At 39.8% G+C, this 23,214-nt stretch overlaps 4 protein-coding genes across 8 annotated transcripts; 1 reads left to right on the plus strand and 3 right to left on the minus strand.

Annotated features, from left to right (window-relative positions):
• Positions 1-630: 630 nt before the first annotated feature.
• On the plus strand, positions 631-2,356 carry LOC108862538 (reticulon-like protein B11). The gene is made up of 6 exons (XM_018636698.2): positions 631-821; positions 1,065-1,245; positions 1,376-1,517; positions 1,603-1,672; positions 1,756-1,916; positions 2,005-2,356. The coding sequence occupies exons 1-5, from the start codon at positions 764-766 to the stop codon at positions 1,905-1,907; spliced, it is 603 nt and encodes a 200-aa protein (XP_018492200.1). The 5' UTR covers positions 631-763; the 3' UTR covers positions 1,908-1,916; positions 2,005-2,356.
• An 89-nt stretch (positions 2,357-2,445) lies between these two features.
• On the minus strand, positions 2,446-5,548 carry LOC108862539 (sodium/proton antiporter 1). The gene is made up of 10 exons (XM_018636700.2): positions 5,152-5,548; positions 4,861-5,031; positions 4,662-4,790; positions 4,413-4,589; positions 4,225-4,331; positions 3,918-4,038; positions 3,606-3,667; positions 3,214-3,516; positions 2,851-3,145; positions 2,446-2,753 (listed from the first exon to the last, which is right to left on the minus strand). Exons 1-10 carry the CDS (start codon positions 5,407-5,409, stop codon positions 2,634-2,636), a joined length of 1,743 nt encoding a protein of 580 aa, XP_018492202.1. The 5' UTR covers positions 5,410-5,548; the 3' UTR covers positions 2,446-2,633.
• A 440-nt stretch (positions 5,549-5,988) lies between these two features.
• On the minus strand, positions 5,989-7,859 carry LOC108857595 (transcription factor bHLH113). Of its 3 annotated transcripts, none has more exons than XM_018631593.2 (5): positions 7,363-7,859; positions 7,115-7,216; positions 6,961-7,026; positions 6,362-6,463; positions 5,989-6,283 (listed from the first exon to the last, which is right to left on the minus strand). In XM_018631593.2, the coding sequence occupies exons 1-5, from the start codon at positions 7,708-7,710 to the stop codon at positions 6,107-6,109; spliced, it is 795 nt and encodes a 264-aa protein (XP_018487095.1). In that variant the 5' UTR covers positions 7,711-7,859; the 3' UTR covers positions 5,989-6,106. The 3 variants fall into 3 exon arrangements, with proteins under 3 accessions (XP_018487095.1, XP_018487094.1, XP_018487096.1); XM_018631592.2 differs by having other exon boundaries at positions 7,115-7,219; positions 7,363-7,848; XM_018631594.2 differs by having other exon boundaries at positions 6,082-6,283; positions 6,362-6,459; positions 7,115-7,219; positions 7,363-7,858.
• Positions 7,860-14,318: 6,459 nt separating this feature from the next.
• On the minus strand, positions 14,319-17,662 carry LOC108857372 (homeobox protein HAT3.1). Of its 3 annotated transcripts, XM_018631355.2 has the most exons (10): positions 17,533-17,634; positions 17,316-17,367; positions 16,639-17,216; positions 16,366-16,531; positions 16,147-16,270; positions 15,944-16,056; positions 15,320-15,862; positions 14,953-15,240; positions 14,760-14,849; positions 14,319-14,656 (listed from the first exon to the last, which is right to left on the minus strand). In XM_018631355.2, the coding sequence occupies exons 3-10, from the start codon at positions 17,160-17,162 to the stop codon at positions 14,486-14,488; spliced, it is 2,019 nt and encodes a 672-aa protein (XP_018486857.1). In that variant the 5' UTR covers positions 17,163-17,216; positions 17,316-17,367; positions 17,533-17,634; the 3' UTR covers positions 14,319-14,485. The 3 variants fall into 3 exon arrangements, with proteins under 3 accessions (XP_018486857.1, XP_018486858.1, XP_018486856.1); XM_018631356.2 differs by lacking the exon at positions 17,316-17,367 and having other exon boundaries at positions 17,533-17,662; XM_018631354.2 differs by lacking the exon at positions 17,533-17,634 and having other exon boundaries at positions 17,316-17,508.
• Positions 17,663-23,214: the final 5,552 nt, after the last annotated feature.

Here is a 23,214-nt window from a genome sequence, read left to right on the forward strand (position 1 = left end):
AGAAAAAATCGTTTTGTGAAATTTTAAGAAAATAGTTCAAGGTTATTTGTTTGTTTAAATTTTATTATAATTGTTTTATTTGCAAAAGGACAAAGTTATCTTTTGTTATTTTGGACATGTTCATTTTCATCTGAATTTGGATGATTCCCATTTTAACATAAAACAAACATCAATTTTTATTTTTATATAGTCCATCTGAGTCGACAAACATATATGTCTAAAATAAACAATCATAAATTTCATGACCCTTAGTTGTTAAATCATCCATGAATTCATAAAATAGATTCAAAATTTATAATGTAAATTAGAATTTTGAACGGTTGATTTTGAAGTTTTGAATAGTTACGCAATGAACTACACGGTATCGCAGCTGATAACAATAAAAGAAAATTATGTATACTTATATATTTATATTTTTTTTTGTTAATATTTGAAATGAACTGCAGTATGTTTTACCTTTGAAAACCGAAGAATCGTAAGTCAAAGTGATTTTTGAATCATAATAAATGAAAAAAAAATTGAAATCTTTAGGCTTCTTAGTTTTTTAATTAGAAAGGTAACCAAAAAGAGAAAACTAAAGGAAATACAATAATATAAATACTTTAATTAAACTTTGTGGCCGAAGCGTAAAGGAAGAAGCTCTGATCTCTGGTGGTTTAGAAAGAGAAAGAAAGGAGGCACGATTATTCATCCAAAAGCTTTGATCGATCTTTCGCCTTGAAAACAGTTATATGCGGAAAGAACCCTAACTGATAAAATCGCCATGGGAGATGATGATTCCGCACGCCTTTCTGTTCACAAATCTCTCGGTGGTGCTTCAGGCAAAATCTCTTTCCTCTTTAGGGTTATCATCACAAAAGCTCTAATTTTTCTTTTCTTTTACATCCTCTCCAGATTATTAGGGTTTTGTGCATTTGGGGGATCATTAGTTATGAATTGGTTTAAACAATTTGATGAATTTAGGGGAAACAGTTAGGAATCGTTCGGACATGGAAGTGTCAGTTTGAATCTGAAGTTTTGAGTTTCCTTTTTTTCTTTTTTTTTTTCTTTTTGGGGGTGTGCAGTTGCTGATTTGCTGTTATGGAGAAACCGGAGTGGTGCATTCATCTTGTTAGCTTCTTCCACTGTGTTTTGGTTTCTGTTTGAGAGAGCTGGTTACAATCTCTTGTCTTTCGTCTCCAATGTTCTGCTTCTCCTTGTTGCCATCCTCTTCTTATGGGCCAAGTCTGCTTCACTTCTCAACCGGTAATATAGAGAGAATATCGCATTAGCTTCTTGTTTGGTTAATATATTAATTTCACTCTATTAGAATTGAGTTTCTGCTTTCTATAAGAAACTGACTCATTTAATGATACCACTGATGATTTTGTTTCAGACCTCTACCACCAGTTCCCAATATGGAGATCCCTGAGGAGTTTGCAGTCAAGGCTGCCGATGATATTAGGGTCTTGATCAATCGTGTACTGTCAATTGCAAGTGATATCACCATTGCTAGAAATCCCATTCGTCTCCTTCAGGTTATACTTTATTCTTTTTTAGTTTTCATAAAACTATTTCTTTTAAATCTTTTTTATATTTTTGCTGGCTTTTGATGTTAAATAGATGTCTTTGGTCTTGTGGGCTGTATCCTATGTGGGGACGTTAATCAACTCCCTCACTCTTGTCTATGTTGGTGAGCCTCGTCTTAACCTTGACCACCCTGGTGTGTTTAATGTATAAACTCTCGTTTGTTTCAATTGTTTTATCTTATAACAGGGATTCTTCTCAGTCTTTCTCTTCCTCTTGTGTACGAGAAGTACCAAGACCACATTAACGAGAAACTGAACTCGACTTCTAAAGTCATTCGGAGTCTCTCAAGTAAGATTCCGATGATGATGCCCGTAAGCAAAGAAAAGAAGTACCAATAGGTAGTGCAAGTAAGTAAGCCTGTTCATGACTTGTCTAAAGATAGTTTTGAGGTTCTCTAACTGCTGTTTTACTGAACCGCTGGCATTGTTTTGTCAGACGATTTGTTCACAAGACTTATAACACACAAGAAAGATCCCCCATTACTGGACTGCTTGCTCTAAGAAGATGATCAAGCAGCGGAAAAGAAAAAGTGAATCTCAGTACAGTTTTTTTTATCTGTTCATTTCTTTCTGATCTATAGCATGCTAGTTTTTTCTTTTCTTTTCTTCTTCTTCTTCTGTTGCTGTGTTTGTCCTGTTTTATATTTTTATGAGTTTCTGGGGATGTTTTCTTTTCGCATCATCTCGTCTTTTAGTTTACACTTTACACAGTAATGCTTTGTGGGATTGTTGTTGCAGTAGAATCAAGAAAGATAAAAACTAATACAATTTGAGTGGTTTTTGTTCAATTTCAATGGCTGATTCTTCAAGATCGCCCTATGAAGAGTTTGTTTTCCACAAACTATAGTCTTACAGTTTCCAAAGATACACATAAAACTCGGAATGCAAAAAGTCTTACTATAACAGAATCGAGTATATATGATACAAATAACATAGTTGAGTTTTTTTTTTCCCAAAGCAGCATGTCGACGAAGTGATGTGTTTTTAATTATTGCAGCCAGCTAGAGATTTCACTTCTGTACTGTTTTCTTTTTTTCATAGAAAAGAAACACACAATGTAGCAGGTCACGAACCAGTGAGAAATGGGATCTGAGCCACCGTTGTAGGGATCGAAAAATGAACACTTTGGAGTGCCAAATAGGCCGCTATACCAGCAGCATAACCAGCAAAAGCAAAACCACTTACCTGCATGGACAAAACAAAAAACAGACTTTCTTTTGCTCAGAGCCTCAAAAAGAGTATTGAGTCTAACGCAAGCAAAAAAAGAATGCATCTTTTATACCTTGCGGAAGTACCAAAAGAAATCAATTTTCTCCATCCCCATAAAGGCTACACCAGCAGCAGATCCTATGATGAGCATCGAACCACCAGTGCCAGCGCAGAACGCAACCAGCTGCCAAAACTCTGAATCTTGAGGGAAGGATGTGAGGTCATACATTCCCATAGTTGCTGCAACCAATGGAACATTGTCTATGATTGCAGACACAACACCTATTGCACTAGCGATAAGCTCAATGTTTGGTATATTAGCATCAAGGTAGTTTGCAATCTCCCTGAGGATCCCAGCCGACTCAAGGCTGCAAGAAAAAATAAAAAAAAGACATCACAGAAGGTTTCTAATCCATAAGATTTGTTGATTTAGTACCTGCTAACGGATAAAAGGATGCCAAGGAAAAACAGAGCGCCTTGTGTGTCGATTCGAGACAAGGCCTGAGGTACTTTGAGCTTTTGTCTCTCTGATTCGCCGTAGTGGATGGCATCAGTCAAGACCCAGAGAACTCCAAGACCTAACAAGATACCCATGTAAGGAGGTAATCCAGTTAGAGCCTTAAAGACGGGAACAAAAACCAATGCTCCAAGGCCAACTCCAAACACTAGCTTCCCTCTTGGAGCCATCTTTTCAGAAGCTAATACATCTGAAGAATCTTGTCCCTTTTCGTTTACCTCACTGAGGAAGAAAAATAAAACAAACATACATCAATTGAAGCCAAGCTTAGTTTCAGTTTCTGTTCGAGAGTGCAAGGAAGAGTCTATAACCTGCTCAAGGACATGAGGGCTAGCGGAACAGCAAGAGATATGGCCGAAGGTATGAAAAGGCCCTAAAAGGAAAGCATGTAAACCTCCATCAAGAATGTGAGAATAGAATAGGTGAATACTTCAAATGACCAAGCAGGTAAAATACTTTTACAAGCCTGCAACCTAGACTATCTACAGTAGTTCCACTTCTAATCATTTGGTGTTCTTAAATAAAACTCTAGTCCTGTAACCTAGACTAATGATACTAGTTGCGCTTGAGAAAGAAAGGTACTCTGATAATATTATGTGACTATCTCAGAAGAGGAGAAGAACCTGTATAGTCGGCAAAGTGGTTATCTGACCATGAATCCATAGCATAGTTGTAGTAACATCACCAATTGGAGTCCATGCTCCTCCTGCATTTGCTGCTATCACCACAACAGCTCCTAGAAGTCTACCATTGGTTGTTAAACATTAAAACTAACGTCAACGTGACAATAATACTGAACACAATACATAGTAGTATTACAGTAACGGCTAAAACAAACAAAAAAAATAGAGCTAACATGTTTCTCAATGTGAAGAGCTTAACAAAGAAAATAAGTAACAGGAGCGCATACAGAAGAAAGAAAAGTCATACTTGCGGTACTCTGATTGAGGAACCAGTTTCCTCAGTAAAGAAACCATGACAATGGTAGAGGTCAGGTTGTCTAGAATCGAACTGAGGAAAAAAGTCACAAACCCGACCTGCGACACCATAAGTCAACTAAGAGTAAATATACAAATACTAGATTAAACCCTTAAAGAAGGAGAGACTAAATCACATACCACCCATAACAGCGTCTTTGGCTTCCGAGTGGTTATATTGTCAGTAACCAGCTTAAACCCTTGGTGAGCATCAACAATCTCCACAATGGTCATTGCACCGAGTATGAAAAATACAATCTCACTTACTTCGGCTGTTGCATGTTGAAGCTCAGCAACAGCTATTTCAGTTGAAGGAGCCTGTCACAAGCAATAATCTAATTAAGATATTCATCCAAGAACATCAATCATAAAACTCGTGTAGATTCTTACCCCTATGCCCCTCACAACCCACAGACTCACAGCCATCAGAAGCCCTACTCCACTTTTATTAAAAGCTAAAGACTCTTCAAAGATGATTCCTGCGTATCCTATCCCAAACAGCAATGCCATTGCAACATCCTGTAAACATAACAATTGTCTACAGATAAGCGTAACCAAAAGAAACACAAAAGGAGGAGGCAAGTAAAACCTGATTAGCAGCGACCCATGAGTGATTAATGGCAGCGGTTCCGGTAAGAGCAGCTGCAAGAATAGCAACAGCTTTGACTATATCCGTCTTGGGCTGGTAATTAGCTTCGAAGTAACTCGAGCTAGGTTCATCCACCGAACAAATAGGGTCGCATGATCCTTCCAGCAAATCCTGATTGTGGAGATCATATACACGTAAAGGAATAAACTTTCGATTAGTTTGATCGATAAGAGGAAATGGGTACTCGGCAAAAAATTGAATTTTTTTTTGTAGGAAGATAGAAACGCAAACCTCAAGGTCAGAGTCATCATCGAGTGGTTGAGATGGTTCCTCGAGAGGAGGAGGAGAAGAGACTCTGATCTTATCCTCGGCCCTTGCGAGGACACTGTGTCTGGACGACAGCCTCGAGTTTGTTGTTGTTCCTGAGAGTTTGGAAACGGAGACGTTTTGAGACAATCGGGTTGAGAGGGTGATAGGGGATGATGAAGTGTATCTCTTCGTCAGTTTGTGCGGCGGGGCGAAGTGAGAGCCGATTGGTAGCACCGCCATCGGCGAACACCGGGGAAAGAGAGACAGAGACAGAGATTTAAAAGTAGGGGAAGAATCTACGGTCGTACGGCGAAGTAGTGAAGAGATTATTATCGGTAGCGACTGAAGTGTTTTTGATTTGTAATTTATCCACAAGATCTTGTCTCTTTTTTTTTAACAATATAACCCTTATTAAAAAGTAAATTAAAGTGTAATCCCATTTTAAATCTTGAGTGATATGATTATCTTTAAAGTTTAGACAAACATCAGGATTAAGATTGTTTCACAAAACTTTTTTTTTTCTTTTTCTTTTTCTTTTTCTTTGTTATTGCTTTGTGAAAGTAGGAATAAAAATTATAAAATAAAACGTTTCTCACGTCTCAACTCTAGTGAGTGATGTAGTTTGGTAGCAGCGTTACTACAGTTGAGGTGTGTGTGTGACAACGTAAACAATATTAGCCTCTCAGTTCTACTCTTTAGACGCGATTGAATCATTATTGGAGAAACATTGGGAAAACACTTGTAATTTGAATATTTTGTGTTATATTATTAGAGATTTAACCATATTCTTTCTTGTGTCACCCAAGATGATCCTTAGAATACAAAAAGAACTGGACGAATTTCGTAAATAGTAGTTCTTGAGCAAAAAAAACTCAAGAATAGTGTGTGACCCACTGAGAGTAGGGTGACATAGGAAAGTAATCTAATATCCCTTGATTCACTGAGAGGGTGACATAGTGTGACCCATACTAGCAGTAGCAGGTGACCACAAATCAGCACCATTAGAGTTTTCAACGTTTACAGTGGACGAGACAGGTACTAGGCATAATCCTCTGCTCCTCAAGTCTCTCGCTTTCTTCCCCGGTGTAATATCTCCGGTAACAGCTCCACCGTCCTGAACACCGGCAGTCAGACATTAAATTAATAAAATATATAATTTAAATAAAATAGAAAATCATAGAGACTTTATTACAAGAGAATAGTTGATCAGGTAAGGAGAGCAGAGGACTTGGATCTGGTCTTGTAAGAACTTGATGTAACCCATCGCTTCATGCAGCACAGAAGCTGCATCTGTCTGCCAAAGTAACAAAAATGGTTATTTAGTTCCTATTCGATTCTCATCAGTAATGAGAAAAGTCAAGTTCAACTATTTGGGTAGAGTGTTTCACTCCTCTAGAAAAATTACACGATTTGTTCCAAAAAAAAGAGAGTACACGATATCATTAATTAATGTAAACTGTAATAATGATTATTCAAAATAAAGAAAAACAAATCTACTTTAGTTTATGACCAAGTTTCATAGTCTTTGATGTCTTTTTGATTTTCACATAGGATGCCACTTTACACTATGCCCCAAATCGCGACTTCTTAACTTTTGGAAAACTAAATAATACTAATATAATAATATTCTACATCAAAATACTATGAAATGGTTTCACTTATTTGCTGATAGAGATCTTGTTTTGCTTTTATAATTAAACAACATTACATTTAAGAAATAGGTATAAAAACATGAAAAAGTTAATTATTGAAGTATGAGTAGAAATGTTGTTGAGTAGAAATAAAAGTTACCTTTCCGTATGGAGAAACCAATTGCTGCAACGCTGCAATTCTTTCCCCTAACCTTTCTTTCCTTACCTATTATATTGATTAGATATTAACAGTAACAAATGATAAGATAGAGTAACTTTTATAACATTATAAAATGTAATTTCTGATGACACACCTTTGCAATTCCAACTGATGATTTATCCTGATTTTTCTGGCACTTTTTGCTTGGTTTTCGGTTATGATCCATGTTTTGCCCATTACCCGACCCGGTTCTCTTCTTCTTCAAGCACACAAGAATCATCTTTAAACTTTTGATAAGGCACAAAATATCCAGAAAAATAAAACATGCAAGACCAATTTTTATTTCTTGTTTTTTTAGAAAAAAAAACAAATACGCAAAGGAATCAGAAATCAGAGCCTTACGTTTGTTGGTTTAGTTGATTTTTCCTCAGTACAAGTGTCACTCGACTTCTTGCAAATGTCAACAGTGCATGAAGAAGGGTCAGAAAGGGATACTCCGGAAGGAAGAGAAGGTTCTTGGAAGAGCGATTCGTCGCCGTTTTGACAGTCTCCGCTGAAACAGAGCATTTTTGACCCATTTGTACCGGAGAATACAAAACTGAAGCTGTCTTCTCCACCATCGCCGCCGTTAGCTTCGCGGTGGTGGCCTTCAGAGGAGCTGAGAAACCCGTCCGACAACATAAGAAGCTCCGAGAAGCTCGGGGCTCCGGGAGCTTCCACCATAGCTTGGTCGCCTACGGTATCTCCCATTGTGATTTTTCGTATATAATTTATTTATAAGTATTTTCGTGGAAGAAGCTGAGTAAGATAACGAGAGAAGGTGAAAACCATGAACTAGAAGATAATCGTTGGTAAATGGTTTCTCTCAACCTTTTAGGCTTTTTATAACTTGGTTTAACTTGCTGATGGTTGATGTATTTATTTTCACATTTACCCTTTTTTTTTTTGCTTATACATTTTAAAAGATTTTTTTTCCTAAATCACATAAATTATAGAGAATATATTATTGGTAACTGTAACAAAAATTGCGTTTTTGAATGGGAGAAAATTATGCTTTTATTAGTAAATATATTAGTGAATATGCAAGAAAAATTGTTGATTTACATGATCCTAATCAAATCGTTATATAACGACTCTTCACCGTATCAGTTAAGAAAGGATTAGTGAGGTTGATATTGATTATATGACTGATACTTGTCGAGAGAGGGGTAGAAAGGGAAACTTAGAAATTTGAAGATAATCCTGGTCAAAGCCACATGGCCCGAGGAAACTGTAGATTTTGAGTTACTCGACGCTAATGTTCGTTTCTCAGCTTAGTAACTGCTGCTTTCTTTTCTCTCTTTCTGGAAGCTAGGCAAGTAATTAATGTCACACACACATTCATATCCATTATTCAATCAACCATTCTTACATTATTACAAAACCATATAGTACTAATTTTCAGAAATTGCCATTATCATGTTTATCATTAACGTAATGACACTCTGGCTTCAATAATACAACAGATACTATATGGAAGAAACAAAAGAAAGGAAGAAAATTTTAACATACTGACATGTACCAGGTTTGACACGTGTAAATACTGCAGAGACGTGTGAGAGGGAGAAAAACACAAGTCCATAACTATTAACCAGGCCAACTTGTTTTTTAGCCTGTTCTTGACTCTTGAGAAGGAAAAAACAATCTTCAGATACACTTTGGTTTAGTTAGGTTCGTTTCATGTAAACATTTTCCGAGTGCCGACAAGGACCTAAAGACTTAGGTGTGGACTCATACCGTCACTGTGAATATATTGTCCTTTGCTAGATGACAAATCACTTGTACCCAAACAATCCCTACTCTCTTGTTCGTTATTACAACACTGCCACTTCGCTATGATGAGTAGTTTCTCTCGTTACTAAAGATGGATGATATTATTTTTTGTCGAGTAATGGGATGTTTTGAACTATAAGAATGTAAAATCATAGCGATTTCTTTAAGATGAAGCAAACAAACAAGAAACTACTTAAACAAGACATGACTTATTGAGCAGTCAACAAAATTGCCTGCAGCAAAAGTCGAGAGAAACAAAAGGAAAGAAAAAGACACATGAGCAAACCTCTGTTCTTGATATAGCTATTACACTAAAATCAAAAGTAGTATACTTGATGGTACTCGTTCAACAAATCACTGAAGCATTTTTTAAAAAAGGGGTTCGAAATCTCTCCCTCGCGTACTTGGCGTAGTATGGCCTTGTGTCCACCGGCAACAGCCGCACTAGCCTTAAAACGCCGCCGTATACTCTTAGCACCTTCTTCATTTTCCACTACCTTCTGCAACACGTTACATGTAAGACAAAAGAGGATACGAGAAGAATTCTTATTATTCACACAATGTTCTTTACATCAATATATACACAAGTCATCGTGACAAGATATACACAAATCTTCTCATCTCTATCTCTAATATCTCAACAACAATATTCTTCTATGTATCTATCGGTTCCTGACTTCTAGGAACCTTAACACTCCCCCTCAAGTCGGAGCGTGAGGATTGCACACTCCGAACTTGGACAACAAGTAATGAAATGCAGAGCTCCCCAAAGCTTTCGTCAATATGTCTGCCAGCTGCTCATTTGTCCTTACATGCCTCGTCGCTATTAGCTTTGCCTTCACTGCATCTCTCACACTATGACAATCCTTCTCCACATGCTTAGTACGTTCATGGAACATCGGGTTTGCAGCTATGTATATTGCTGACTTGCTATCGCAATACAACTCCATCGGCTGATCGTGCTCCACTCCAAGATCAGACAGCAACCTCTTTAGCCACTTAAGCTCCTTCAAAGCATCCGACATTGCCCTATACTCAGACTCAGCCGAAGAATGAGACACTGTATCTTGCTTCTTAGTTCTCCATGCCACCGGTGAGTTCCCCAACAAGACAATATATGCAGATAGTGATCTTCTAATCATCGGACAACCACACCAATCAGAGTCGCAAAACGCTCGTATCTGAATATCGCTATCAGCTCTAAGCATAATACCCTGTCCTGGGCTTCCCTTCAAGTAGCGTATCACTCTCATCGCCGCACTCCAATGCTCTTCTCGCGGTTTGTGCATTACTTGTGACAGTACATGCACAGCATAGCTCAGGTCGGGACGTGTGATAGTTAAATAAACAAGCCTCCCAACAATGCGACGGAACCTAACTGGATCATGACAGAGTGGACCTGGTTCTTCTCTTTCATCGCGAAGAAGCTTGTGGTTTACTTCCATCAGAGTAGACACCGGTTTACTACCAAGCAAGCCAACCTCATTTATAATATCCAGTGCGTATTTCCTCTGAGACAAGAACATCCCCTCAGGTCCTCTTGCAATCTCTATGCCCAAAAAATACTTTGCCTTACCAAGGTCTTTCATGAGAAAACACTCACTCATATACTTCTTGAACTTCACCAACATCTCAAGATCATTACCAGCCACAATGAGATCGTCTACATAGATGAGAACTCGCACACACCTTCCATCTTTCTCGAAACTAAACAAGGAGTAGTCCTCGTATGATTGGACGAAACCGAATCCCTTCAACGCTTCTGTCAACTTCTCAAACCAACACCTTGGAGCTTGTTTCAGTCCATACAAAGATTTTCTCAATCTACATACCTTGCCTGGATTATCAGATTGAAACCCCGGTGGTAACCTCATGTATACTTCCTCCTCTAAATCTCCATGAAGAAATGCATTGCTCACATCCATCTGATGCACTTCCCACTTCTTTGCCACTGCAACCTCTAACAAAGTCCTCACTGTATCCATTTTCGCAACTGGCGCGAAAGTTTCTTCATAATCCACACCTTCCACTTGATGATTTCCACAACACACCAGCCTAGCTTTGTATCTCTCAATGGTTCCATCCGCATTGTATTTGATTGTAAACACCCATTTACATCCTATAGCTTTCTTTCCTGCGGGTAGATCCACCACATCCCATGTCCGATTCAACTCTAGGGCCGTGACTTCTCCTTTCACTGCCTTGTTCCACTTATCATCTGCAAAGGCCTCCTTGTAGTTCTTAGGTATCACTCCTGCACTAACAGCTGCTAAGAAAGCCTTATGATGATCTGAGAATTGTTCATCTGATATGTAATCGGTAATGGGATAAAGTACTTGTGTTTTACCTGGCACCGCCGAGGCAACATCTGATTGTAGACCGGTGAAAATGTCATGTTTATCGGGGGTAACTCTTGCATTATAAAGTACGTAGTCATGCAGCTTCGACGGCAGACCAGTCTTTCTATGACCGCGACCAAGAACCTCTTCTGCTGCCACTTGATCACTCGTCTGAAGTGTCTCCTCCTGCACTCGCGTACATTGCTCTGTTTCTGCACTCGGAGCCACCTCTGTTTCTGCACTCGGAGCCTCCTCTGTTTCTGCAACCTCAGTTTCTCATCTCTTCTCCATCACTTCCACTTCAACTGCTTCATCACTCCCCCTCTCTGAGTGAATCTCAGCATCGTACACAGGCAATATTGTAGGCACAACTTCAGTCGCAACCTCCTCCTTGCTCGCATACGGGTAACACTTCTCATCAAATACCACATCTCTAGAGACAAAGAACTTCTTCTTTTCCATATCATATACTCTCCAGCCCTTCTTTCCATATGGATATCCAACAAAAACACACTTCTTGCTTCTTGATCCAAACTTATCTTTGTCTCGTCTAGCTTGGTGCACAAAACACAAGCACCCAAACGTTTTAAGCTCCCCATACGATGGTGCTTTTCCATAGAGACATTCATACGGTGTCTTCCCATTCAGTACCCTCGTCGGTGTTCTATTGATGAGGTGGGCTGCTGTTAACACACTCTCTCCCCAAAAACTGACAGGAAGATTGGACTCAAAGAGAATGGAGCGTGCAACATTAAGTATATGCCTATGTTTTCTCTCCACACGACCATTCTGCTGAGGAGTGCTCACACAAGATGTCTGGTGAACAATCCCTTTCTCTGCAAAGTGCTTCTTCAGACACATGAACTCCGTCCCATTGTCACTCCTCACCATCTTTACCATTTTTCCAAACTGTCGATGTATGAGATCGATGAAGTTTGGTAACACTGTCTTCACCTCACTCTTCTCCAACAATAGGTGTATCCACACAGCTCTTGAGAAGTCATCTACAATGGTGAGAAAGTATACAGCCCCACAAGAAGACGGTACACGATAGGGTCCCCAAAGATCAACATGAATCAAGTCAAATGAAGATAAACTTTTATTAAGACTTTCTGAAAACACTTCTCTTGTCTGTTTGGACTGAAAACAAATATCGCATCCACCAAACTTATTTGGGACGTCTTTAACACTAGAAACAAAAGGTAAAAAACTCAAAACACCGAAAGCAGGATGTCCTAGACGACGATGCCACACAGCCGGATCCTCTGCCGCCTTAACTCTGTGTCCTCTCGCCTTAGTCACATCCCGATAAACATAGACACCATTTCGAACCTCACCGGCTCCAATCAGAGTCCTCGTAAAACGGTCCTGCAAAATACACAAAGTGTCTGTGAATACTGCCAAGCAACCAGTTTGTCTTAGTAGCTTTGCAACAGACAATAAAGTACAATTCAAATTGGGAACAAACAACACATCATCCAATTTCAAATTTGCAGACAATCTCAGAGAACCGCTTTTAGTTGCCATAACATGGCTACCATCGGCAAAACTCACCGGACAGGGAATAATATGATGCACATCAACCAACAACATCAAATCCCCTGTCATATGGTGCGATGCACCCGTGTCAATGATAACCTCACCGCTTTGTATCGTACTGTTTAACCGTTCCGGGATTGGAGAAGGCTTCGCGCGTTCGATCAGCGAGGTGAGTGACGCCCATTGTTCAGCAGTTAACTGCGGAACCGACGATCCTTGATTACCAGCAGAGCCAGATGAAGAAGACCCGTGACCTTGAACTGCATTAGCTCGCGTAGAGTTTGATCGTCCTCTACCACCTCTTCCTCTGCCCCCTCTGCCACTTGCTTGGTTCCTTTCCGTAAACCAGTCTGGAAACCCAATGAGCTGCCAACACTCCTTCTTCTCATGTCTACTTCTCCCACAGTTGCTACACACGATCGAAGAACGACTTCTTGCAACTGCAGCTACCGCATTACTCAATGTCTGATCATCTCCTTCTCGCTGTACGCCTTTAGCCATGAACCCAACTGGTGCTTCCTTCGACTCTAGACGTGCGCTTCCCAGTCTCTTTTCTTCTCGAATGACTCTTTGATAAACAGAGTTAAGATCTGGCAATGGTTCCATCCCAATGATATTGGTAACAACATTGCTAAATCTTGAATCATCCAAGCCCATGAGAAACTGGTGAACCTTCTCTGCTTCATACTCCTTCGCATAGATCTCTCCCGCTTCACACGTGCACGTCGGAATGGGTTTGCAGTTCAACAACTCCTCCCATTTCTGTGACAACTTGCCAAAGTACTCCATCACCGCAGCTCCCTCCTGTTTGCACGACGCTAGCTCAGACTTGAGCTGGTGAACTCGCACAGCACTCCCAACAGAGAACCGCTGTTTGAGATTTGCCCACAACTTGGACGAATCAGGAGAGAACGGCACAGTTGGTCGGATTGTCGGAGAGATAGAGGTCCTAATCCACCCTACAACCATCGAATTAGCTGTCCTCCACATCTCCGCTTCAACTGGCTTCTCCTTCTCATCCGGAATCTTCAAACTACCATTCACGAAACCGATCTTACGTTTGGCACGCAACGCATTCTCAAGCTCCGATGCCCACTCGGCATAATTATCACCGTTCAAAACCACAGACGTGATCGACGCTCCTGGATTGTCCGAGGGAGCCAAGTAGTATGGCGACGTCGTTCCCTCGATCTTCACTCCGGAAGAACTCACTAGTTCTTTCTGATCTCCCATGTCTTCTCTTGTCAACGACTTTTAACAAATTTTAGGTTTAAGCCTTGTGTTGCTCTGATACCATGTAAGACAAGAGAGGATACGGGAAGAATTCTTATTATTCACACAATGTTCTTTACATCAATATATACACAAGTCATCGTGACAAGATATACACAAATCTTCTCATCTCTATCTCTAATATCTCAACAACAATATTCTCCTACGTATCTATCGGTTCCTGACTTCTAGGAACCTTAACATTACACAAACATAGGCTTTGTATCATCATCCCATTTGGGCCCGGCCCATCTTGATTAAATACATTTCAGACCGGTTAAACTTTGTAAAATCATGATCCCAAACCCGTTGTATGAGACCATTTCTGTAAATAGTAAACCGGTTTCTCTATCCATTACACGAAGTCACAAACCACAACAGAAAAAAACTGACAAAAATCTAAACAAAAAACTTTCATAATCATATAATATAAATTCATAACATACAAATTCAAATGAACCCTATCCAATTTTGTCTCAACTATTCACTTTAGCATCACTGATTCTTCAAATGTTAACAACTTTGAGGTCTTCAGATCCACACAAGTTAACTAAAATCCAAATCTACCTTCTCCTTCTTTTTCTTGATCCAGTACTAGTCGACTCCGATGCTCCATTCTTATTCTCTGCGATTGGTTCGGTTTCCATGGCTTGTTTGCTACTTCCAGCAACATCTTCCTTAGAAGACATTGTTTTGCTTGTTGAAAAACGTGTATTCCTAAACCAGTTATCAACCTATACAGTAACATAAACAGCTTATAAGCTTGGAACTGGGATCAACTAAAAGTGAGAAAAAAAAGGAGAAAGAAACCATTCTACTAGGACGTAAACTCCTTACTTGTTTAACTGTCATCTGTAGCTCTTTGGCTAAGTTCTCCCTTGTGGTAACGTCTGGATATCTATTCTCATGAAAAGATTCGAATAATCTCTGCATAAAGGAGAAAAAAATTTAAACCTATAAATCTTTTCTCATAATGCTTTAGCAGCATTGTCATCTTTTGGGCGCAAAAGACAACTTTTACTTTGTTTACCTGAGTTTTGGGATTTGTCTGTTTAGATGATGCAGAGCTGTTTTTTACAACAGAGCAGCAACCATTTTCTCTGGGTGGTGTTTCTTGTGGCGCTGTCAAAGTAGCCTTTTTATATTCTCTTTTCGTTTTCTGTGTAGGTTTTTGAGCAGGAGTATGATCTTCTGCTTTGGAAGGCTGTTCCAGAGGCACAGTGTCTCCTTCATCTGCTGACTCGAAATCTTCTTTTCCAGCAATTTTATCCCAATCCTCATCATCACTTGATGAAGTCGGAACGTTCTCATATTCCTCCTGCAGATAACCACACAATAGAATATATAAGATTTCTCAGAAACCAAGTAAAAGAATGTAAATAGAACAGAACACTCACGTCATAGAGCTTTTTGTAGTCCAGCCTTTCAACCTTCCTCCTCCCCGGAACATCATCACCAATCCCAGCATCTGTCTCTGAGATGGAAACATCTGAGAGCTGTGCTTTCTTTCTCCCTAGCTTCCCACGTGGGGTAACTTTGTCTTGATGATCAGACTCATCGCCTTTGGAGGAAGTCTCCACATCCTCGGAGTCTGAATCGTCTGAATTTGAACTTTCTTGCATTTTATCTTCTTCATCAAGAGTAGGGGCATCAGGATCATAGTCATCATCCTCAGAATCATCAGAAGGAAGGTTCATTATATCTTTTGCATCTTTAAATGATCCAATCATTACGTCAGATGCAGATTCATCTGAACTTCCGTCTTCGTTTTCAGACTCATCATCATCACTGTCATCATCACTGCCATCTCCATCACCTTCGTTATCATTCAAACCATCAGGATCATACTCTTCATCCTCGGAATCATCTGAAGGAAGATCACAATCCAGGTTTTGACTTCCACCACCAGCCATTGCTGCTGCTGCCTCAGGAAATACTTTCTGCACAAAAGCCGTTGAGTCAGGTGAAGAAGTTTCTAATCATTTTTTAACAAATAAAAGAAACATCTTCAAATATATTACCTCCCAACTGTCGCTAACCGAAAGCTTTGTCCCTAAAGAATCATTAAGCAAGTCGAAGCTGTAATCTTTGCAAGCACATCCGGGGCATAACCAACTCTCATCATCCGGAGGAACTAACAAAAAAAAATTAAAAAAAAAAAAAACAATTAATAAAAACTGCTAAAAAGAACACACAACAAAGTAGGTAGGCAAGAAGTGATTACTGTCTTCTTTCCGCAAAGGTGGTTCAACACAGTACTGGTGAAAGCCTCGGTCACAAAACCCATCGCATAGTATGATATCATTATCAACATGCAACTCTTTTGAACCACATTTTGAACAGAATATCTGAAAATTAAACACGTGCACTCCTATTAGCAAAATACTTCTATCAGGACAAAAACAGGGGAACAAAGCTTGAGTGTTGGAATAAATTGTCTTACATCCTCATAAGAAATCTCTCCGTCAGAGTTAAATAAAGACTCTGGAATGTTTCCTTGGGCGCAGAGTGTGTCCAGATGCTGAGTAAGCTCTCTGATCTTAACCTTGCGTCGTAGAATCTCCTTCTTGGCTCGTTCAAGCTCTTTCTCTGGCCTTAGCTTTTCCGCGCTACAAAGAAGAAAGAACACATAATCAAAATATCATCACAACAGGCAGGAACAAAGGAGAAAAAAAACAAAAAAAAAAAAAAATGGGTAAGAAAGAGACAAACAAACCTTGAACCTTTCCAACCTTCTAAAGAATAAGCGTCAATGAGGCTTTGCTCGTAGCTAATCCGGTTAAGGAAGTACCGAAGTTTCTTCTTGATTCTTGTGTACTCATCCTCTTCTCTAACTTCTACTTTGTTAATATACTCCTTCCTTTTCTTTGATCCATTTACAGATGATACGGCAGTAGCCGCTTCTTTAGATCTCTGAGCTCTCTTGTGACTTGAAACCATCACAACATTCTTTTTACCACCGTTACCTCCTAGCTTCTTGGAACTACGTTTGATCTCGAATTGTCCACGGCAAGGAAGACCAAGGACAAGTTCACGATGGGAACCTGAGAATTTTGTACCAGAACTCTTCTTTACGGTTACAGGGGCTGTTGTTGGTTGTTTCTCTTCATTAGTGGACTCCTTTAGATCATTCATGTGAGGCAAACTCTCTGCCTTTGGAGTAACCTCTCCTCCTCCGTTAGTCTGGTCCACAGCAGATCCACTACTCCTCGTTCTCCTCCTTCTATTACCTCTTTCCATGTTTCTGATTTTGCTCTCCCGTGAATGTTAAATACTTGGATCAGATTCCTAAACCTGTCTCCAAGATGCAACAAAAAGAAAATGTAAATCAGAATGGTGAAACAACAAAAGCTGATAGATCTGAATTGTAATCAAAATCGCAAGAAACCCCACCAAAGAAAGATGGCAGCTTCGCAATTATTCTCTCGGATTTTGCTTAGTGTAGCTTTAAGACAAGAAACAGATCAATGATCCTTTGATTTAGTTATAGAAATGCGATCCCAAGAATACTAATCCTAAGCTGCTGCTGCGATATCAATTCTTCGCAAATAAAACAATTGAGAAGAAAGCAAATGAAAAGAAGGCAAAGCCGCGAAAAAAAAACTTTTACCTTTCTTTTCCCTCGCCCGCGAAATGGGAATTTTTTACAATAACCGCGAAAACAGAAGAAACTCGGTGGTTTAGGTTAGGTGGAAGAAGAGGAGCGAGATGAGTTGAAGGGGACGAGAACAAACGGTGTGAATTTCATCTTATTGGGCCTCCTTTTTTAATTATATTATTAATGGGCCTCGTATATGATCCGTTAAGATATGCTTGTCTCTATCTTGTTTTCTCGGACCTTTTTTACTTTTAGATTTGATTACATTGGATCAGAACACTATTTTAGTAGGCATATATAAACTAATTAGACTGTACTATTAGCAGCCGCTGTGCTAATTGCCTAATCATATTAACAATATAATTAATGTATAGTGCTTGACTGATTTGATTTGGCACTAGCTACCAGAGCTATATATAAGTTTATGTTAGATCTCTGGCCATTATATAGCATCTAGACGATAGTTGATTGTTTATTTTAAGTATACACAGTTTAAATAAATGGTTATAGATGTTAAAAAAGGGTATAGAGGTCATGACGCTAAGGCTTATGTCTTGTTAATTATGAAGCTATGTGTCGTGTTGCTGAAACTGTAGGACGAAATAATATGAGTTGACAGAGACATCATCGAGCATATCGACGAATGTAAGATTGCATTCATTTCAAGAATCGCAATCATCTGCCAATTTGATTGTCGCGTCTAGACAAATTACATAACCATTTCTGTTTGAGAAATTAAGGCGGTGGTAACTTAGGATGTCTATAAGTGAATCCTATCATTAGTTTGTTTTTGTAAGAATGTACCGCCCAAGAGAAAATGGCATTCAATCATTAAATTCTCTTGTTGAGTTTCTTGGATATGGCTTTCGTCCTTCTCTTCGTGTTTTGCCTTGCCACGCATGCAACTCTCGATCTCTCCTTGTATTTTTAGACGTGCATATGTTTTAAGTGAAAATTGATTGGAATTATTAGTTTTTCTTTGTTGGAGAGTATCAAAGATATTCGATGAGTTAGTTACTCAAGAAGAGCCGCTAGTTAGTAGTTCAGCTAGCTTGTTTAAAAAACGCTTTTGTTTAGTTGGATCTTAGTTCGAGTAGTTCAAATAGTGTGCTCAGAAAACATTACTCTATACTTTGTGAGACTATTATATAAAGATAGATTCTAGACTTTTAACTTCCGTAAAGTTCACCTACTTGTAATTGTTTGGATGCCAACTTGAACTAGTTGCTGACTTGTTGGTTCCTTATCAGAGTCTACAAGTCCACTATATGTTTGGCCGTTTGGTTGACCAACATGCCTTGAGTTCACACTCTTCTCGTAACTTCGACTTTTAAAAGTTTGGGGGGGGGGGGGGGGGGTGTTAAATAGAATTTGATTAGTAAAAAGAACTATAAGGGAGAAATAAGAAAGGTTGTTTATTTGATTACCATCTATCAGGACAACTGCCTCGTCTTTAAGAAGGACCAGTCTTATTAGCGCTAGAGAGTTACACGTGGGACTTAATTAATGTCCCTACCATCGAATTTTTAGTACACAAATGCGTCATTAGTAGTTTCTCATCGACCAAGAGAACTTTATACTTTTAAAATAAGCCCTACCTTAGCTGTAACCACTATCACACTGAAAAAGCTAACGCGTATGCGTTTTTTTTCTTCTCTTCTTCGCTCTTTTGACCATTCAAAACGAATTTCAAAGATATTCACGTGCTGTTTGTCTTTCTATTCTCACGCTTCAAACGTTACTAATTTCACATAAATATATCCTCAGGTTTACTACGGAAATATTTATTGGTGATTATGAATTTTATTTTTAATTTTTAACAAAATTTTGCTCGATTAATGAGAATTATAATCTGCTTACAAACCCGATTTGAAAAAATAACCAAATCAAAGATCCTACAAAACAGTTTTTTCTAATTTAGAGATTATTCGTGCATCACGAACGCAGAATTTAAAATCAGATAGTATAATACGAAATGCATAACTACCAGTGTGGTTTAGAGTCAGTATGATTCTGTTTAAGTCGATGACAAAGAAAAAACAAATCAAATATCTTTAAAAAAAACACTGCTCAATCCAAATTTTTGATGCGTTCTGCTAGTTAATATCTAAAATTTTTATATACTGTTTGAACTGATTAATAATAATAATTAAGTTATTCTATTCAATGAAACATAATAAAATATGTATATAAAATATTTGGTGTGATGAATAGTATTACACCAAATTCATTATATACCAAATTTGGTGTTTTAGTAGTTCATTAGAGATAAAATTATGCCAACTTTAATGTTTTGGTGTACCATTGAAATTGGCGAAATATATGTATTGTTTCTACTACAAAACGAGCTCCGATGAAAGCAAGTATTACCATGTCATTTACCCAAAAAAAAGTATTACCATGTCCCAAAATACTGCTAGAAACATATTAAAACATCTTTATTAGAACCAAATATTTTTTACATATCTGTCGTCTCTTATTTATTTATTTAGTTATATATACTCACACACACATACTCGTACAGCTAATGACAATTTGTGTACATAAACAATATTTCTAAAAAAACAAACAATATTTCTATACAAAAGGTTGCAATATGAAAACAGACACTATGTACACAATCATTTATAAACAGACAAAACCTTTCCTCTTTGAGAATAAACCGCCGGACACTTGCAAGCGCTGAGCTCTAGTCGCCGGGTTCCTCCCCCGACCTTCGTTGGAGGGACCGCCGCCGCCTCTTCCTCAACCGCACGACGCCTTGAGGACCTTCTCCCTGCATCTCCGGACCTGGAACCGAAGCTCCTCTGAGCTTTGCTCTCCACAGATGTCTCGCTAAGACTCTGTTTCCAACTTTCAAACGGGATTCTGTTCTGCTCTCTGCCGTTCACGAACTAGCAACTAAGGGTTTTTTAAATTCAAACGGGGTTCCGTTTCTCTCCAACGTTTGTTTCAACGTCAAAGACACTTCTCTCTGTATCTGCTTTAAATACGCTCCCTGTCTGACGAAACTGCTAACTTCTCGACATTTAATACAGATCTACCGCAAGATCTGTGTTTTCAAGCATTAAAGGGGATTTTCCTTTTTGAAAGGGTTATAAAAGAAACTTGACAACATGACGACCAGAAGACTATCGGCTGCAGAAAAAGGAAAGAATCCTGCAACGGATCCCTACCAAGCTCCAAGGAAGGGGAGAATCCAGATTGAAGAACCCGAAAGCACCTACCTCACTCACAAGCATTCTCTCACTCTTATTGGAAAGGTGACGAACCCCTCCGCTCAGAAAGTCTGGGCGCTCATAGCGTTCTTCACGGACCACTGGAAAACTGAAAGGAAGCCAGTTGGAGCAGACCTTGGGCAAGGAATGTTTCAGTTCCAGTTTGAGCTTGAGTCTGACCTGATCTCTGTCCAGGAGAAGAGACCATATCATTACCTTTGTTGGATGGTCATCTTGCAAAGGTGGGAACCAACCACCTCACCGCACTTCCCCTGCCTAATCCCATTATGGATCAAGGTTCAAGGAATCCATGTTCATCTGTGGACAGAAGATACTATTAGGAGACTGGATAAAGACATCGGTATCTTTGAAGAAGCTGACATCACCTCCCTTGTAGTGAGAATGCGAGTCCAGATAAATGGACGTCTCCCCCTCATCAAACAGTCAGTCATTGAGTACAAAGGAGGCAATGAAGTTACTGCCCATTTCGTCTATGAAAAACTAGAAAGACACTGCTCAGTTTGTAACCGACTGGATCATGAGGTCCGCGATTGCTTAGAAGCCAAGGCAAGGAAGAAGGAGGCCTTAAAGATGCAAGCAGAGACCGCAATTCACCAGACCTATGACGGGTCACCGGAGGGACATCGTGCAAATAGAGGGGAAGATTCGAGGAAACCTCTCTATCCAGAGGATCGCAAGACTACTGGGCGAAACAGAGAATCAGAAGATTATTACCGTAGCAGAAGGGCTCCTTACTCACATGGAAGAAACCAACGGCATGATCACTTCCATCCATATAAGAGACATGACCGGGATATCTCAGAAGACAGAGGAAGCCATCAACTCTCTTCTTACTATCAGAGACAAAGATCACCCCACTACCACAACACTGAGCACCACTCTCGCGATCTGCCTAACAAGCCAACAAACAAGACATATTCTTCTCATCAAAACCCTGACTCTCCACCGTCGGAGAGAAACGTTAGAAACCAAGATTTTGGTACTCCTGGAGCGAGAGTAGAGGAAAGACATCCAGATTCTGCTAGGTCTAGAGCAGAAACTACGTCAGCAGATAGAGGGATTCCACATCAAACACCTCACTCCCCCGCTCAACTTGATGCAATCGACAAAGCAATGGGCGAAGTCCGTGAGTATATGAAGCAATATGTTGAATGTGCGGACCCAATGGAAAGTGCTGCTAGGAAAGTGCGGATGCGCCAAGCAGAGGATGCGGGAGAAGTGGAAGAAACGACTTTCCAAATGATACAAGGGTCCCTAGCTACCCCTCCGACAAATACTCGCCTGGAGGTGGCACCTGAAGTAACTCCCAGAATACCTGCTACTCTCCGTCTGGAGATTGCACCTGAAGTTACTCCCAGACTCCCTGCTACCCTTCGTCTCGGCCCCCTACTAATAGGAAGGAAAAGGATATTGCGGCCTCGTCGGCTCCACAACAGAAGCGAAAACCAGGCCGGCCTCCAGGAACGAAAAAACATCCAGCAAGTCCCCCGATGGATGGGAAAAGTAAAGCAACTACTAAGAGGAGAAAGGTTGCTCCAAAAGCCCAGTCCAACAGACGAAAGCCTGGTACTCCCAATGCTCAAGCTTCAAAACCTCCTGCTAGAGGCAAAACGGGAAGAGCACGTGACTCTGCACAGTCAACCTCCAACCTGAGCTCTGATAACCAACCATTAAGCAAGCTGATCCCCCCTAAGGCAAAGAAGAAGATGGATTTTCCCAATCCATCAACTCTCGTTCCTTAAAGATTATGGGATGGAACTGTCAAGGGTTGGGGAACCCCGACACAGTTCAAAGATTAGGAGAGATCAAGCGCACGATCTGACCGGATATTATTTTTCTCTCTGAAACAAAAAACCCCACGGAAACTGTACTTTCAAAGCTTAAAGACTTGGAGTATGAGTTTTACTATTGTATTCCTCCAACTGGTCATGGGGCAGGAGGTCTTACGCTTCTCTGGCAGGAAAATGTAACTCTTTAGGTTCTAAATACAACGAACAATTTGATTGACACTTCTATCGAATTCGAAGGCAAGAGTTTTTTTGCATCTTTTATCTACGCCGATACAAACAGAGCAAATCGAAAATTATTTTGGGAAGAGCTGATTAGCTTAAACGAATCTCGGGAGGCACCATGGTTTGTAACCGGTGATTTCAACGATCTCATTAGCAACGAGGAAAAAGTAGGAGGACCGGAGCGCCCTGAGGGTTCATTCACTGATCTCCACACCTTCTTCTCGGAAGGGGAACTATATGACTTACAACACTCTGGCGATCCTCTGTCTTGGAGAGGGCAAAGAGGCGACCATCTGGTCAGATGCAGACTCGACAGAGCAGTTGCAAACACGGAATGGGCAGAGCTCTTTCCCACAGCACGGTGCCATTATCTCAATTTTGAGGGATCAGACCACAAGCCGATCATAACCCTGCTGGAACCGCATAAAAAACGAAGACAAGGA

This window comes from Raphanus sativus, chromosome 5, assembly GCF_000801105.2.
Source record: "Raphanus sativus cultivar WK10039 chromosome 5, ASM80110v3, whole genome shotgun sequence".
Lineage (NCBI taxonomy): Eukaryota > Viridiplantae > Streptophyta > Magnoliopsida > Brassicales > Brassicaceae > Raphanus > Raphanus sativus.